Source organism: Pempheris klunzingeri, chromosome 20 (genome assembly GCF_042242105.1).
Source record: "Pempheris klunzingeri isolate RE-2024b chromosome 20, fPemKlu1.hap1, whole genome shotgun sequence".
NCBI classification, from domain to species: Eukaryota; Metazoa; Chordata; class Actinopteri; order Acropomatiformes; family Pempheridae; genus Pempheris; species Pempheris klunzingeri.
The window spans coordinates 18,372,766-18,385,021 of NC_092031.1; the positions used below are offsets into that span (position 1 = coordinate 18,372,766).

At 42.6% G+C, this 12,256-nt stretch overlaps 1 protein-coding gene across 1 annotated transcript; it reads left to right on the top strand.

Annotated features, from left to right (window-relative positions):
- The first annotated feature begins 611 nt into the window (after positions 1-611).
- LOC139219805 (glucagon-like peptide 2 receptor) lies at positions 612-9,288 on the top strand. Its single transcript, XM_070851774.1, has 13 exons — positions 612-1,023; positions 2,887-2,983; positions 3,061-3,165; positions 3,889-4,010; positions 4,199-4,305; positions 5,486-5,642; positions 5,768-5,927; positions 6,332-6,392; positions 6,494-6,560; positions 6,845-6,933; positions 7,267-7,405; positions 7,498-7,539; positions 8,600-9,288. Exons 1-13 carry the CDS (start codon positions 928-930, stop codon positions 8,969-8,971), a joined length of 1,614 nt encoding a protein of 537 aa, XP_070707875.1. The 5' UTR covers positions 612-927; the 3' UTR covers positions 8,972-9,288.
- The last annotated feature ends 2,968 nt before the right edge of the window (positions 9,289-12,256 follow it).

The window sequence follows — 12,256 nt, forward strand, 5'->3', positions numbered from 1 at the left end:
TCCCAACAAACTTTTAAATGAAATTTGAAATTGAATTGGCTGGAATATGTAATGAGGCCGGTGTCATGCAGGGCACGAGGCTGGTGCAGCCAGCTTTGGCTCCCTCCTCTCCCATTTGCTTGCCTGTGTTTGGCTTCAGTGCTGTTAGTTTACATTAGATCCCCATTAGTGTCAGGAATCCTGGATGATGCCCATTTACTGTGTGAGATAGCTAAACAGAAGGGGGGGCCAGTGTGCTCCCTCTCTGTCTACAGTACAGGTGGTATTTGCTGGTGTGTGTATGCATGTTTTTAGGATTTTTAACAAATGAGCTTGTGTTTAGGTGTGTGTGCGCGTCAGTGCGCCCATTTGCTCCTGTGTGATTTCCTGGACAACAAAGTTAGTCCAGTTATGTAGTCGGCTCTCCCCGGGCCTTATCTTGATTGGTTAGGGGAGGACGGGGTGGGAGAGGCGATCTGTCGGTGAGGATCTACAGGCGCTCTCAGTTATGCTGTGTCTATAGGGAACGCAGACAGATCCACTTCCTTCAGAGCCTAAGAGGTCCTCTGCAGCCGGGGAATTTTCATCCAACATCAGTTCTTTGAAAGAACCACAAAGTAGTTTGGATTCTTGGAACACATCAAGGAGATTTTGAGGAATTGTAAGGGAAATCTACGGCAAACATCACAAACTGATGAACACCTTTCATTGCAAATTATGCTCCAAATTCCTCCAGAGGACTCTGAATAACCCCTTCAGGAGCTACATGCAAAAGGAGATCACGTTCAAATCATCTACGCTTGCTGTGGTGAGGTAAGGAGAGTGGACGTAGGGAGATAAAATGAGGATGAGTGCGAGGCCTTTGGGAGTGCAGGGGTGAGGTATGAGGTGGCGAACCAGCTGAGAAACCCAGAAAACCAGCTGCTTTCAATGTAAACACATAGCACCATGCCAACCCTGCTGCCAACCTGGCACAAGAGGAAACGGACCACAGCAGGACGCACATTCCTGCTCTCACTCTTCTTTGGTTTCTTCAGCCACCAGGTAAATAAATACTTAACGCACACATGCATGTACGTACACATTAGGCTGTTTGAGTCACTAACATTGAAGCATTACTTACCTTTAGAATTTACAGATGGATCTTTAACTTATCAAGCAATATAACACGCCATATTACACATGAAACACTGTAAAGAAACCCCGCTGAATTACAAAATACAGCATGTGACCAGTTCTTTTTTTTTATCTTAAATTAGCCTTTATTGCTCATACACATGTTCTCCAGTATCTACTTTTAAAATTATTGCTCGAAGAAGATGATGACAGGCTAAAATAACAACTCTGTGTACGCCTGGAAATCAAACGAGAGGGATGATTCTCTCAAAGGGATGAAAGAAAAAAAACAGAAACACTTGAAACAGAAGACAAATAAGATCGTAGAGCATTTAAAAGTTTAGTGCAAATTCACTTTCATCTTCAGCATCATAATGCAGTGAGTTGTCAGGGGAGTTCAGAGCGTGCGGCTGGATTTGAAGCGGGCTTGGTCTCGTGGGAGAAAACAGAGAAGATGGGGAGACAGCCGCTCTTGTCTTTCCTTCATTGGCGATACCGATCTGGACAGGGTCCTGACAAGACGAGCCTCAGCGGACTGGAACGTCCTCTGTCAGCCGGCTCACATGAGAAATCTCTGTGGCACAGGTGGTGGATGAGCCACCGGGCAGCCAAACGGACACAAAGAGGTTGCAGAGTTCAGCTGCTTTCTTGCTGGGGTGTGAAGATTGGGACTGTTCGGCTGAGATAGGAAAGCTGCCGTCCTCGGCCCTGACGCTGAATTATAAATGACAGAGATGGCAGCCGTGGTCTGCAGTTCGTGCCTCAAATAAAGGAAATGGCTTTGTTTGTTTCACTAATGACGGCGAGGCAGGATCACAATTCATGACTGAGCATTAATTAATGCGAGAGCTGTCAAATACAATGATGCTTAGCCAGGGATGCACCTACAGTTCTGATGATACTGTTCACATCATTGAAACATCCAGAATGCATGGAGAGGTGTGTTTGCATTGCTGCAGGCATTAATGCACTAATGTAGAAAGCCAGGTTGATAAATTGTCCGTATCAAAGACAGACTACAAACAGGTAAAGCCGACATCTGTAACAGAAGGTGGTCCTTATTAAATACTCCCACCAAGTGGGTAACTACAAATACTGCAGCATCCACTGCTCCCCACATCCATTCAGAGGCTGCAGATACAGATGTACTTCAAATCTTCCAAAGATTTCCAAAGTTCAGCTCAGTCCGCTCATTGTGCTTGATATTAAAACACCTAATGAACAAACTGACTATAACTGAGTATACTAACTATAATCAAATGACTATATATAATGTAAATTATGTGGCTTGAAGTGATGTTCACACAGAGAATGATCTCAGAGCTTCTACAGCGCTGCTAAACATTTTAGCCTCTCTTGACCCACTGCCTTTGTTTTGTTTGTTTGGCTGGCTAACTCTACTCTCATTAATGGCTGCTTGATCTGCAGTTCACATTTAAATTACTGCCTAGCTGGTGGAGCCGGTGGCGACCAAAGCAGAGCTTAGAGGACAGCGAATATCAGACAGATATCAACAAATGTTACTGTTGCTCTGTGGCTGCTGCATGAGAACGTAGAAAACTGTTGGCTGTTGACACTGTAAGGTGATTACTAGCCAGTGTTGTGTATACTGTTTGTTTCACTGTCCATAAAATGGACAAAATTGTATTAATGCAGCTTTAAGGCAGCCTCACATTTTTATGTTGAATCAGCTTCATGTTTTTACAGTGTGGAGAGCTGTGATCAAAAGTGCCTCAAGTCACTTCAATGCCTAATATGTTCCTCCCTCTCGTTTTATAAATCCACATGCAGGTGACCGGCTCAGTGCTTGAAAGTCTGATCGCTAAACGGACCGAATACTGGGAGCACTGCAACAGAATTTTGGCAACAAGTGCACTCGCAGAAACTGGTGAGCCTCCATGTTCTTATGATAGTCCTCTCAACTGTTCGGTCCTTTGTAAAAAATCCTTTCTTCTTGTCGTACAGGAATCTACTGTAATGGAACGTTTGACTCGTTCGTGTGTTGGCCCCATTCCTCTCCTGGGAATGTGTCGGTCCCATGCCCTTCCTACTTACCATGGATCAGTGACGGTAATTTATGTTTTACCACATGACTTCATAAACAGCTCACATACAGTATGAGGTAACACCTTCAAAAATAAATGTCATTCATTTCAAGCGAATCAATCACAGAGTGAATCACAAGACGGACTGCTGTACAGGCTCCTTACAGCGCTGATGAATTGCACTGTCATGCTTTAAGTATGCGGCAGCAGCCATTGGCCATGGCAGGCGTGTAATCTGCCGTCTCTGATTAGATTTTAGCCACGCTAGGCTCTGGGGATGGCTGTCGGCCCTTTGGTGCACTGCTTCGGTCCAGACTGATATATCTTAGCAATGATTGGATGGATAGCTGTGAAATTTGGGGCACGCGTTCGTATTCACCTCAGGATTAAGTGTGCCGATTTTTTTCATCTAGTGTCATCATCAGATCAAAACTTTTATGACCAAATACCTCCCAAACTAATCACACTCCCATAAGCCTCAGCTGGACTTTATGTTTAGTGCTAACTATTAAATGGATGCATGCTAATAGACTAAACTAAGATGGTGAACATGTTATAGCTGCCGAAAATCAGCATATTGTAAATGACTTTGTTGAAAGGTGAGCATACATATCCATTTTGGGTTTTAGCTGTAAAAATGTAACTGTTCATAAATGTTTAAGCTCCCAGTCAGTCAGCCCCTTCCTCTGACTGCATTAACAGAAGAAACCATGACTACTGTCGTAATGTGTCTTTCAATTACCTGCAGACGGCTCCAGAAGGGCACACCGACAGTGCTTAGAGGATGGGCAATGGCAACAGATAGAAAATTCCTCCAATCCCTGGAGGGATGACTCAGAGTGTAAGGAGGAGCATTACTTCAAAGACAAGGTGAGGAGGAGGGCTTTAAATACATAGTTTCTGCTCCTCCTGTGTGTTGGAGCTGAAAAACAGCCGTGTATTTTGGTGATTTGTTGTTTCTCATCGACCCTTGGCCACGAACTGTTGTCTCTCTTTATTAGAAACATTTGAAGAGGTGTTGTGCTCTCTCTCTTACGTGTGTGTATGTGTGTCTCCAGGAGGATGAAATCCATCGGCAGACAGCCCTCAGGCTTATCTCTGTCATTGGCTACTCCCTGTCCCTGTCCTCTCTCACACTGGCCACTCTCCTGATGGGCATGTTGAGGTCGGTGGTCAAGGGTGAAGGGATGCTCGTGCAGACATAAGTGTGGACAAAAGGCAGATAAAAGCTATTTGTGGTTTATTAGAACTGGTTTGCCCAACTTTGGCCATCATCCCTCTTGGTTCTAATAATGTGGCGCTCCCCAAAGTAACTGCTGAGATCTAAAAAGGTGGTTAACGACAGGACAACAGACGGAAGCAGTCAGGTGATCAGACAGGTCAGAAACAAGCCAAGTGGCCCAGTAGTAAAAGGGTGGCTTGAGTTTGATCTTTCTTTTTACAATAACCTGAATCAAGTCAAGTCATATAGCACATTTTACACACAGGGCAACACAAAATGCTTTACATTAGCGTATCAACACAGTCACAATATGATCATGCAAATGCAAGCGCAGAATATAAAAAAAAACGCATCTACAGGTGTTGATCCCCTGCTTTAGAGTTGGTACGAGGGATGGTTAAAAGACCAGTGCCAGGGAACCTCAGAGTTGTTGCTGGTTTGTATCTAATGAACGTGTCTTTGATCCGTCTCTGAACCCATCAGCTGCTGCCTGATGAGCATTTAGCTTCTGGGGGCAAGGGCCAATAATTCAGGACTTAGGTCTAAAGGTTTGGTCTAAAGGTTAGGTCTAAGGGTTAGGACTAAGGGTTAGGTGTAAAGGTTAGGTCTAAGGGTTAGGTGTAAATGTTTGGTCTAAGGGTTAGGTCTAACAGTTAGGTCTAAAGGTTTGGTCTAAAGGTTTGATCTAAAGGTTTGATCTAAAGAGTCAAAATGAGACATGGCACCAGTAATATTCCTGGAAAGTGGAGGGTATGTTCATTTTTGGATCTTGACCTTCACTTTTACCTTCCTTCATCATGGCGCTGCCTCTACTAGTCATTCTGATAGATAATTAGTCACACATGGGGCAGATTTATGAGCTTTAACTACACTGATGATATGCACGGTTTCACAGTAGTGGAGAGGAGGTACGGAGAGATATTTACAGACTGTGAGTGAATGATGATCACTCATTATAAATGACATTAGAAAAACCAGGAAGCATTTCTATGTAGCTGCATAAACCTTCATCATTTTTCATTCCCCCTAATGTCATCACATGTGCCCTCAGTAATGCTTTTACAGTTGCACAGGAAGTATGGATCGATGCCTTCCTCAGATTGCTCCTGTATCTTCTTACCAGGAAGCTCCACTGCACCAGAAACTACATCCACATGAATCTGTTTGTGTCGTTCATCCTGAGAGCCATGGCTGTCATCTCTAAGGAAATCATATTATACATCATGTACTCCAACCTACCCAAGGACGACCCCGGATGGAACTCTTACTCAAGCTCTGCGGTATACTTCCTTATTATTCACATACTAGCAGATGCTTTGTGGTCCTATTGTAACTAAAGCTACAGTAGCTAAAGAACACAGTGAGCAGTCTGAAACTGTTACTAATTAAACATATTTTTCAACAGATAGCATTGATGTGCAAATTCTCCAAAGTGTGCATGGAATACTTTGTGGCCTGTAACTACTTCTGGCTGCTGGTGGAGGCCATCTTCCTCCACACGCTGCTCTTCACAGCCGTGCTGACCAAGAGACGTCTGGTGAAGAAGTACATGCTGCTCGGATGGGGTACTAAATATGAAACTGTGTATTAGCAAACATGTATTTCAAAGATTTTCATCTAAATAGGAACCGAGGGGGCTTGGGTTTAAGTGTCACCAGCAGGGAAGGAAGGTATGAAAGTAAGTAAGAGAGTAAGCAGCAGTCTTATCCATTGATCATTTTCAATGGCCAGCAGACACAAACACTAAAATTCATGTTCTTTGGTTGACTTTTCTAATCTGTCAAATTTCAAAAATGCTCTAACAGTACAAACAGACTGCACAAGCTGGCTTAAAGGAAATCAGTTTCTTCTGATAAACAAACTAGTCAGAGCTGTAGGGTCTATGGAATTTTTGTTATTTGATAATTGAGTGCAATTTATACATTTAATTCATTCATATGGATTCATAAGAGTGAGCTGTACTTTTCAGGAACACCCGTCTTGTTTGTAACACCGTGGACCGTGGTCAAGATTTTATATGAAAACACAGAGTGAGTGTTTCACTGCATACTTCACATTAAATGATTCAATGGAATAAGTCATTAACATGTTCTCCATCGTCTGACTTTTTAAACCTTCTTTTATGTCTAAGGTGCTGGTCAATTGTGAACAGATGGTTCTGGTGGATAATTAGGGGCCCGATTACTTTATCAGTGCTGGTAGGTGATGTTTCTGAACTGAACCTTGAAATCCTTTCTAAACCTGATGTTTAATGTCAGTGGTATCATGTTGCTCCTGTGAGCCTCATTCTTCTGGGGAGTTCAATTAAATTTCACGTTGATTTCATGCTGCGTTTTAGACTTCCTGTCTTTGAGGACATGTGATACTGAAGCTTTTGCATAGTGTGGAGGTCACAGGCACGACTCATTAGTAATTTCTCTGCGACTTCTCTCTCAGATACATATGATGAACTCCCTGCAAATTTACCTTGAATGTGTTGCAGATCATTTTCTTCATATTCATCAAGATTCTGATGCTGCTGCTGTCCAAGCTGAAAGCAGATCAGGTGAAATTTACTGACTACAGATACAGGTATTTTCCCCTGCTTTCGCTCACTGCTTCCAAATGTCAGGAAACATGTTTGACCCTGAGAGCTACTTATTGGGTGGTGTCTTTGAACGCTACAGTGGGCTCCTGGTTTAACATTTAAATGTTAATCACTCCTGTGTATAGCACAAATTCAAATGTCATGCCCATGAGCTCTTGTTTCTGTATTCTACCAATAAATGTCATCACAGGAGGAGAGCTTTCCTCTTTCCTCTGTATTGTCCTTTGCTCTTTCAGTCATGCGCCAGTATAAATTCCACAGTCTCAGCACACACATATAATTCTGACCCAGTGCATGTTTTCGCTTCTGCCCTTCAGCTTGGCCAGAGCAACATTGGTCCTGATTCCTCTGCTGGGAATCCATGAAGTGGTCTTCACCGTGCTGATAGATGAATGTGTGGAGGGCAGCAGCCGCTATGCCAGGAACTTCGTCAACCTCACCCTTAGCTCGTTTCAGGTAACACCTATAAAGTTCATCACACACCTGACATGAAGAATCTTGTTCTAAGTTCACATTAACCATCATTTGTAATGCATGATCTTTTCCAGGGATTCTTGGTTGCTGTGCTGTACTGTTTTGCTAATGGAGAGGTACGTTATTTCCTTTGTACTTACGTGCTGGGGATTTGATGGTAGAATCAAAATTGTGTGTACCATGAATTGGAAGTTCAGGAACATGGTTAAAAAGTAATTTTTTTTCTTATTGGTTTACTTATTCTTACTTACTGGTGGACTGTAAAGCTGCACCAGTGAATATTCTCTATATTAACGATGCCGCAAATCAATGTTTTATGTGAAGCTGTCATTCATAGTGACAAACCCCACAGAGAATTGTCTTTAGCTCATTGATTTGCTTCCAGACCACAAGCTTCATTCACGTTAACCTCACTTCCAGCAGCAGCAGGCGGCTGTATTTAGCAGAAAAGTTCATGTAAATCAACCTGATACAATCTGCACAGCACCAAACAGCAAACAAACACACAGACAGAAATGTTTCTTAGACAGTGGTGGAAACTAAAACAGAACTCAGTGATGGAAAGTGACTAGTTGCATTTACTCAGGTGCTGCACTGAAATACAAATGCATGGGACTTAGCTTGAGTATTTCCATTTCAGTCGGAGGGATTGAACTTTTTACTTTCTTTTATATTTTTGTCTTACAGCTTTAGTTACTAGCTACTTTTCAAAATACAGTTTTACCCTTTGGGTTTAATGAAAACAATATATCTCTAAAAGCTTTTTGCGATTTTGACTGTTTCTGATAAACTGAAGGATGAAGTGTCCTTTGTGGGTTGAGAAAATTCTCCTCCCTCTTAAGATAGATAAACCATTTGAGACTCTCTTAGGTCAGCTGTGAAATGCTTCATCACAGAGCTGAAAACAGGCTGGGTTTTTTTCTCAGCTCATGAAAAGTTGACTCTTTAGAAATGCATGGTTCCTACAGGACAGTGACGCTGCAAACACATGATGATCCTGTAGACCATGATGCACTGTTGCCGATTGAACAAGTAAACAGCAGTAAAATGTAACATCCACATTAATGCAGCAGTAATATTAATCCAGAAACACCAGATGTTAAAGGGAAACACTTCCAGGGAGCATTTTCCTGCAACATGCGTACTAGATACACTTTTCTTTGTACTGGCATTCAGGTCCAAGCTGAACTGAAGAAGCGCTGGCAGCTCTTCCTGTTCACCAACCACTTTCAGGTCAGGAGCTGCTTTGGGGGGGTGCCCCTCAAGCACCTGTGGAAGTGCACTCAAGGTCACCACCACCCGCAGTGCTCTCGACAGAGTGACTCCTACGACGAGGGCGGCACCTTCACAACGCACCCGCACCTGCTTCAGGTGGCTGTACACGGAGGAGGCGGGCGGCTGGGACTGAGAGAGGTTAAAGGTCAGGGGTTGAAGGGCTTTGACACAACAGGGCTGGACTTTCTTACCAGGAAGAGCCTGTCCAGTAGTGATGGGGAGATGACGCATGGGGAGACCATGGAGGAGATTCTGGAGGAGAGCGAGTTCTGACCTCCTTTAGCTTGTTTCTGCTTTTATGACCCGACACAGATTGGGTGTGCACAGACATTCTTCCAAAGATTGATTACCAACCAGGCAAAGTTGGAGGCAGAACCCCAAGAGCCCCAAAGGCTTCAGGTTTACTTTCTGTCAGTTGGTTTGTGGTAATTTGATTAACTGCAAATTTCTTAAGGAACTTAATGTGAAGTGAACCACGAAAGTGGAACATCAGCTGAGTTGGGCCCTGTCCTGTAGACAGGTGCTGTGTTTAAATCTAGACCCTCATCATCATGTAGACTGTGTCTCAGACTAGTTAACACATAAATGAAGGGCTGGTCAAACCAGTGCAGTAGTGGTGATAGAGGTTGGTGTCTACTCTTCATTTCGCTCAGGAGTAATCTCCCAGCTTGCTAGTGGTCACATTAGCAACACTGCCCTGATTCAATAGACACAGTCATACCATCAACTACTGTCTATGATAGCTTCCACCATATTGGATTGTCCAGAGCATCTCCGAAGCTCTGCACTGTCAGGACAATCTGCTATTGCTCAAATGTCTGTATCAAAGCAAAAGATTATTGCATATTTACATCACCGCCATCATCCCAGTGATTCCATTGACTTTTTTAAACGCTGGTGTATCGGGGCCTTCAGGAGCACTGGCTGGAGTTCGTGCAAGTACTGTTGCCCTGTGTAGTTCACTGTGAGCACTGTACTTAAAGGTCCGATGGAGCGACATCATTCCTTCCTTAACGTGATGTATTTCCTGCTGAAAGATGACAGCGAGGATCTTAGGCATAAACGAGAGGGATATTAGTTATGGAGAAGAGAGGCAGCTTGATTAATTAGAAGTCTGGAAAAATAGAATTGTTCAAACATTTATGAACATTTTATTAATGAGACTTTCAGGTTCATTGCCTGCAGAATGGGGTCACCATTGTAAAAGTAGTGTTTTCCAACATTTTTTCAGGAGGTTTAAGTTCTACCTTCAGGAAACCTTTAGCGGGAACTGGGAGACAGCAGGCCTGATACACATGTGGGTGGAGAGGGGGTCAATGACAACAGTCATGTGTTCTTCCCACTGGTGATCTCTGAAACATCATGCTCTTTGGGAAGGTTTACTCCAAACTGGGAATGATGAGAATTTTAATAATTCCCTAAGAATATGAGGGTGTTTCAGAAAAGCTGGCCAGTGGGTCACCTTACATGAATTTATCAGAATGTATTTTGCAACTTTTTGTACATACAAATGGGAATGTGGTAGAAACCAGACTGACTATTGAAACAAAGGAAGGAAACAAATTTAAACACATTTAAAAAGTGAAATAAAAAAAATGATTAAATCATTTCTATTTGCAGGCCAATCAACTATAAGTGTAAGGCTGTAAACAGTTAATTAACCTACAATGAATTACATACTGTTGTGTCCACATGCATATTTATACATGCAGTAAACCTCACAGTGAACCTCATACTGCACAAATACAACAGCAGCGTAAAGGACAGTTTTATATGCCATGTGAAACATAACATCTTACTATGTCAGTCCAGTTCTAAATATCCATATGACACAATGTTTGGACTGAAATTCTCATATAAATACAATGTATTTGTTGTCTGAATGTGAATAATGTAAAGGCTCTATGTGCGGCAGGTTTTACAGGCTTTTCATGTTTTCTATTTCTATGAGGCTTGAAGTGCATCAAATACTTTGTTGTACAGGTGAAACCATCACATTGTTTGTCCCACAATGATGTACGAGCACAAATTAAAAAGCAGTTTAACTGTTAGTAACGTTTCCTCCTTTACAGTGACCAGACAGACCAAACAGCGACTAAACCTTCTATAAAGATTGTTTATGCCCCCCGATGACGTCAAATGGCTATAAAAACCCCAAACAGAAACCTTATTCAAGGTCAGGATGTATTGAGTCCATCTTGATCTCTTGAGACAAGCACAGACCATTTCCATCTACGCAGGAATTTTGCAGAAGTATACAGAATGTACTAATACAAAAAGCCCCATTTTCCATTTAGGTGGAATCAAATTCTCTGGAGTCTTGTTTCAAAAGAAGCTCTGTAATCTTACTAGATGCTCCATCAAATAAAAAAGTAACATCACTGCAGCCTGAAAATCAATCTTTTGCTGCCCTCTCTGGTTAAATATTCCAAGGTTGTCTTTGGCTCTGCTCTAATGTATTTTCTCTTTTTTCCTCCCTTTTCCATATGATGCCATCTTATTTGACTCTCTGTCGCATGTATACGTTTAAATCAAAGTGAAGGCAGAAGTTCATGCCTCCAGCCACCAATAAATATTGTTAATATGTCTACGAAACTCAAGATAATTGACTTTTCTTTTGTCAAGGAGATCCAGACACTAATTAAATTGCTGTCAGCACAAAATCCAATTTGCACCAAATTTCATAGAGTGCTGCTCCAATGGTTATACTGTACCCCCAGCATCACAATCAGTCCTCGTCCACATCGCAATAACTCCAGATTGCCCCTTGCAGCTATACTTCCACCACTTTTTTTTTTTCCTATCATGACGATTGATTTGAGCCCAATGGCCGCCACCTACTTTACCATAAAGTCTAACATACCCTCAGTCTACCTGGAGCTTTGCTCTCCTGAGCACAAACTCTACTGAAAACAACCACATACATCAGAGTTTATCAGGCCATAACCAAGCAGCGCAATTACATTTGTTAGAATGGCCCGTTGTTCATTCAAGCATGCATGTAAGCTGAGAGCGGAGACAAAAGCCCACTGCATCAGGTGCAGCTGCAGAGGCACGCTGCACCTTTGGGCTCTTGTTTGTCACTGTCTTACTGAGCAGCGTGGATTAGTAGAGGTAGACCACACTCTGGGATTAGAAGCAGCTATTAATCACCTTTAGTTTGCATGCTTAAAAATGTTCCTGAGGTAAACACACACACACACACACGCACCTTTGTACATCATGCACAGTGCATCCCCCTGCCCTTTACCCAAGCCTTAACCATCACACTCACTCCCCATGAATGTCCTTACTGTGCTTAGTTAAAAACTCATACCTGTCCTCACTTTGTAGCAAGCACAAGCACTCACTCACTCTCACACACACACACACGCACAAACAGACTTGTACTTCTATAGACATAATGCAAACCATGTTCCCTTACCCTAACCTCAACCACTATAACTAAATGCCATGGCCTGATCTTAATCTACACTTTCTTACTTAAACTTAAACTAACTTAAAATAGCCCCTTGAAGGTGTGAGGACCGACCAAACTGCCCTCACTTCCCAAAAACA

Bases quoted from the DNA above. Each gene is read 5' to 3' on its own strand.
- LOC139219805 (XM_070851774.1), top strand. From the start codon at position 928: ATGCCAACCCTGCTGCCAACCTGGCACAAGAGGAAACGGACCACAGCA. The intron at 6,561-6,844 runs GTAGGTGATGTT...AATGTGTTGCAG, and splicing joins CGATTACTTTATCAGTGCTG to ATCATTTTCTTCATATTCAT. The intron at 7,540-8,599 runs GTACGTTATTTC...ACTGGCATTCAG, and splicing joins ACTGTTTTGCTAATGGAGAG to GTCCAAGCTGAACTGAAGAA.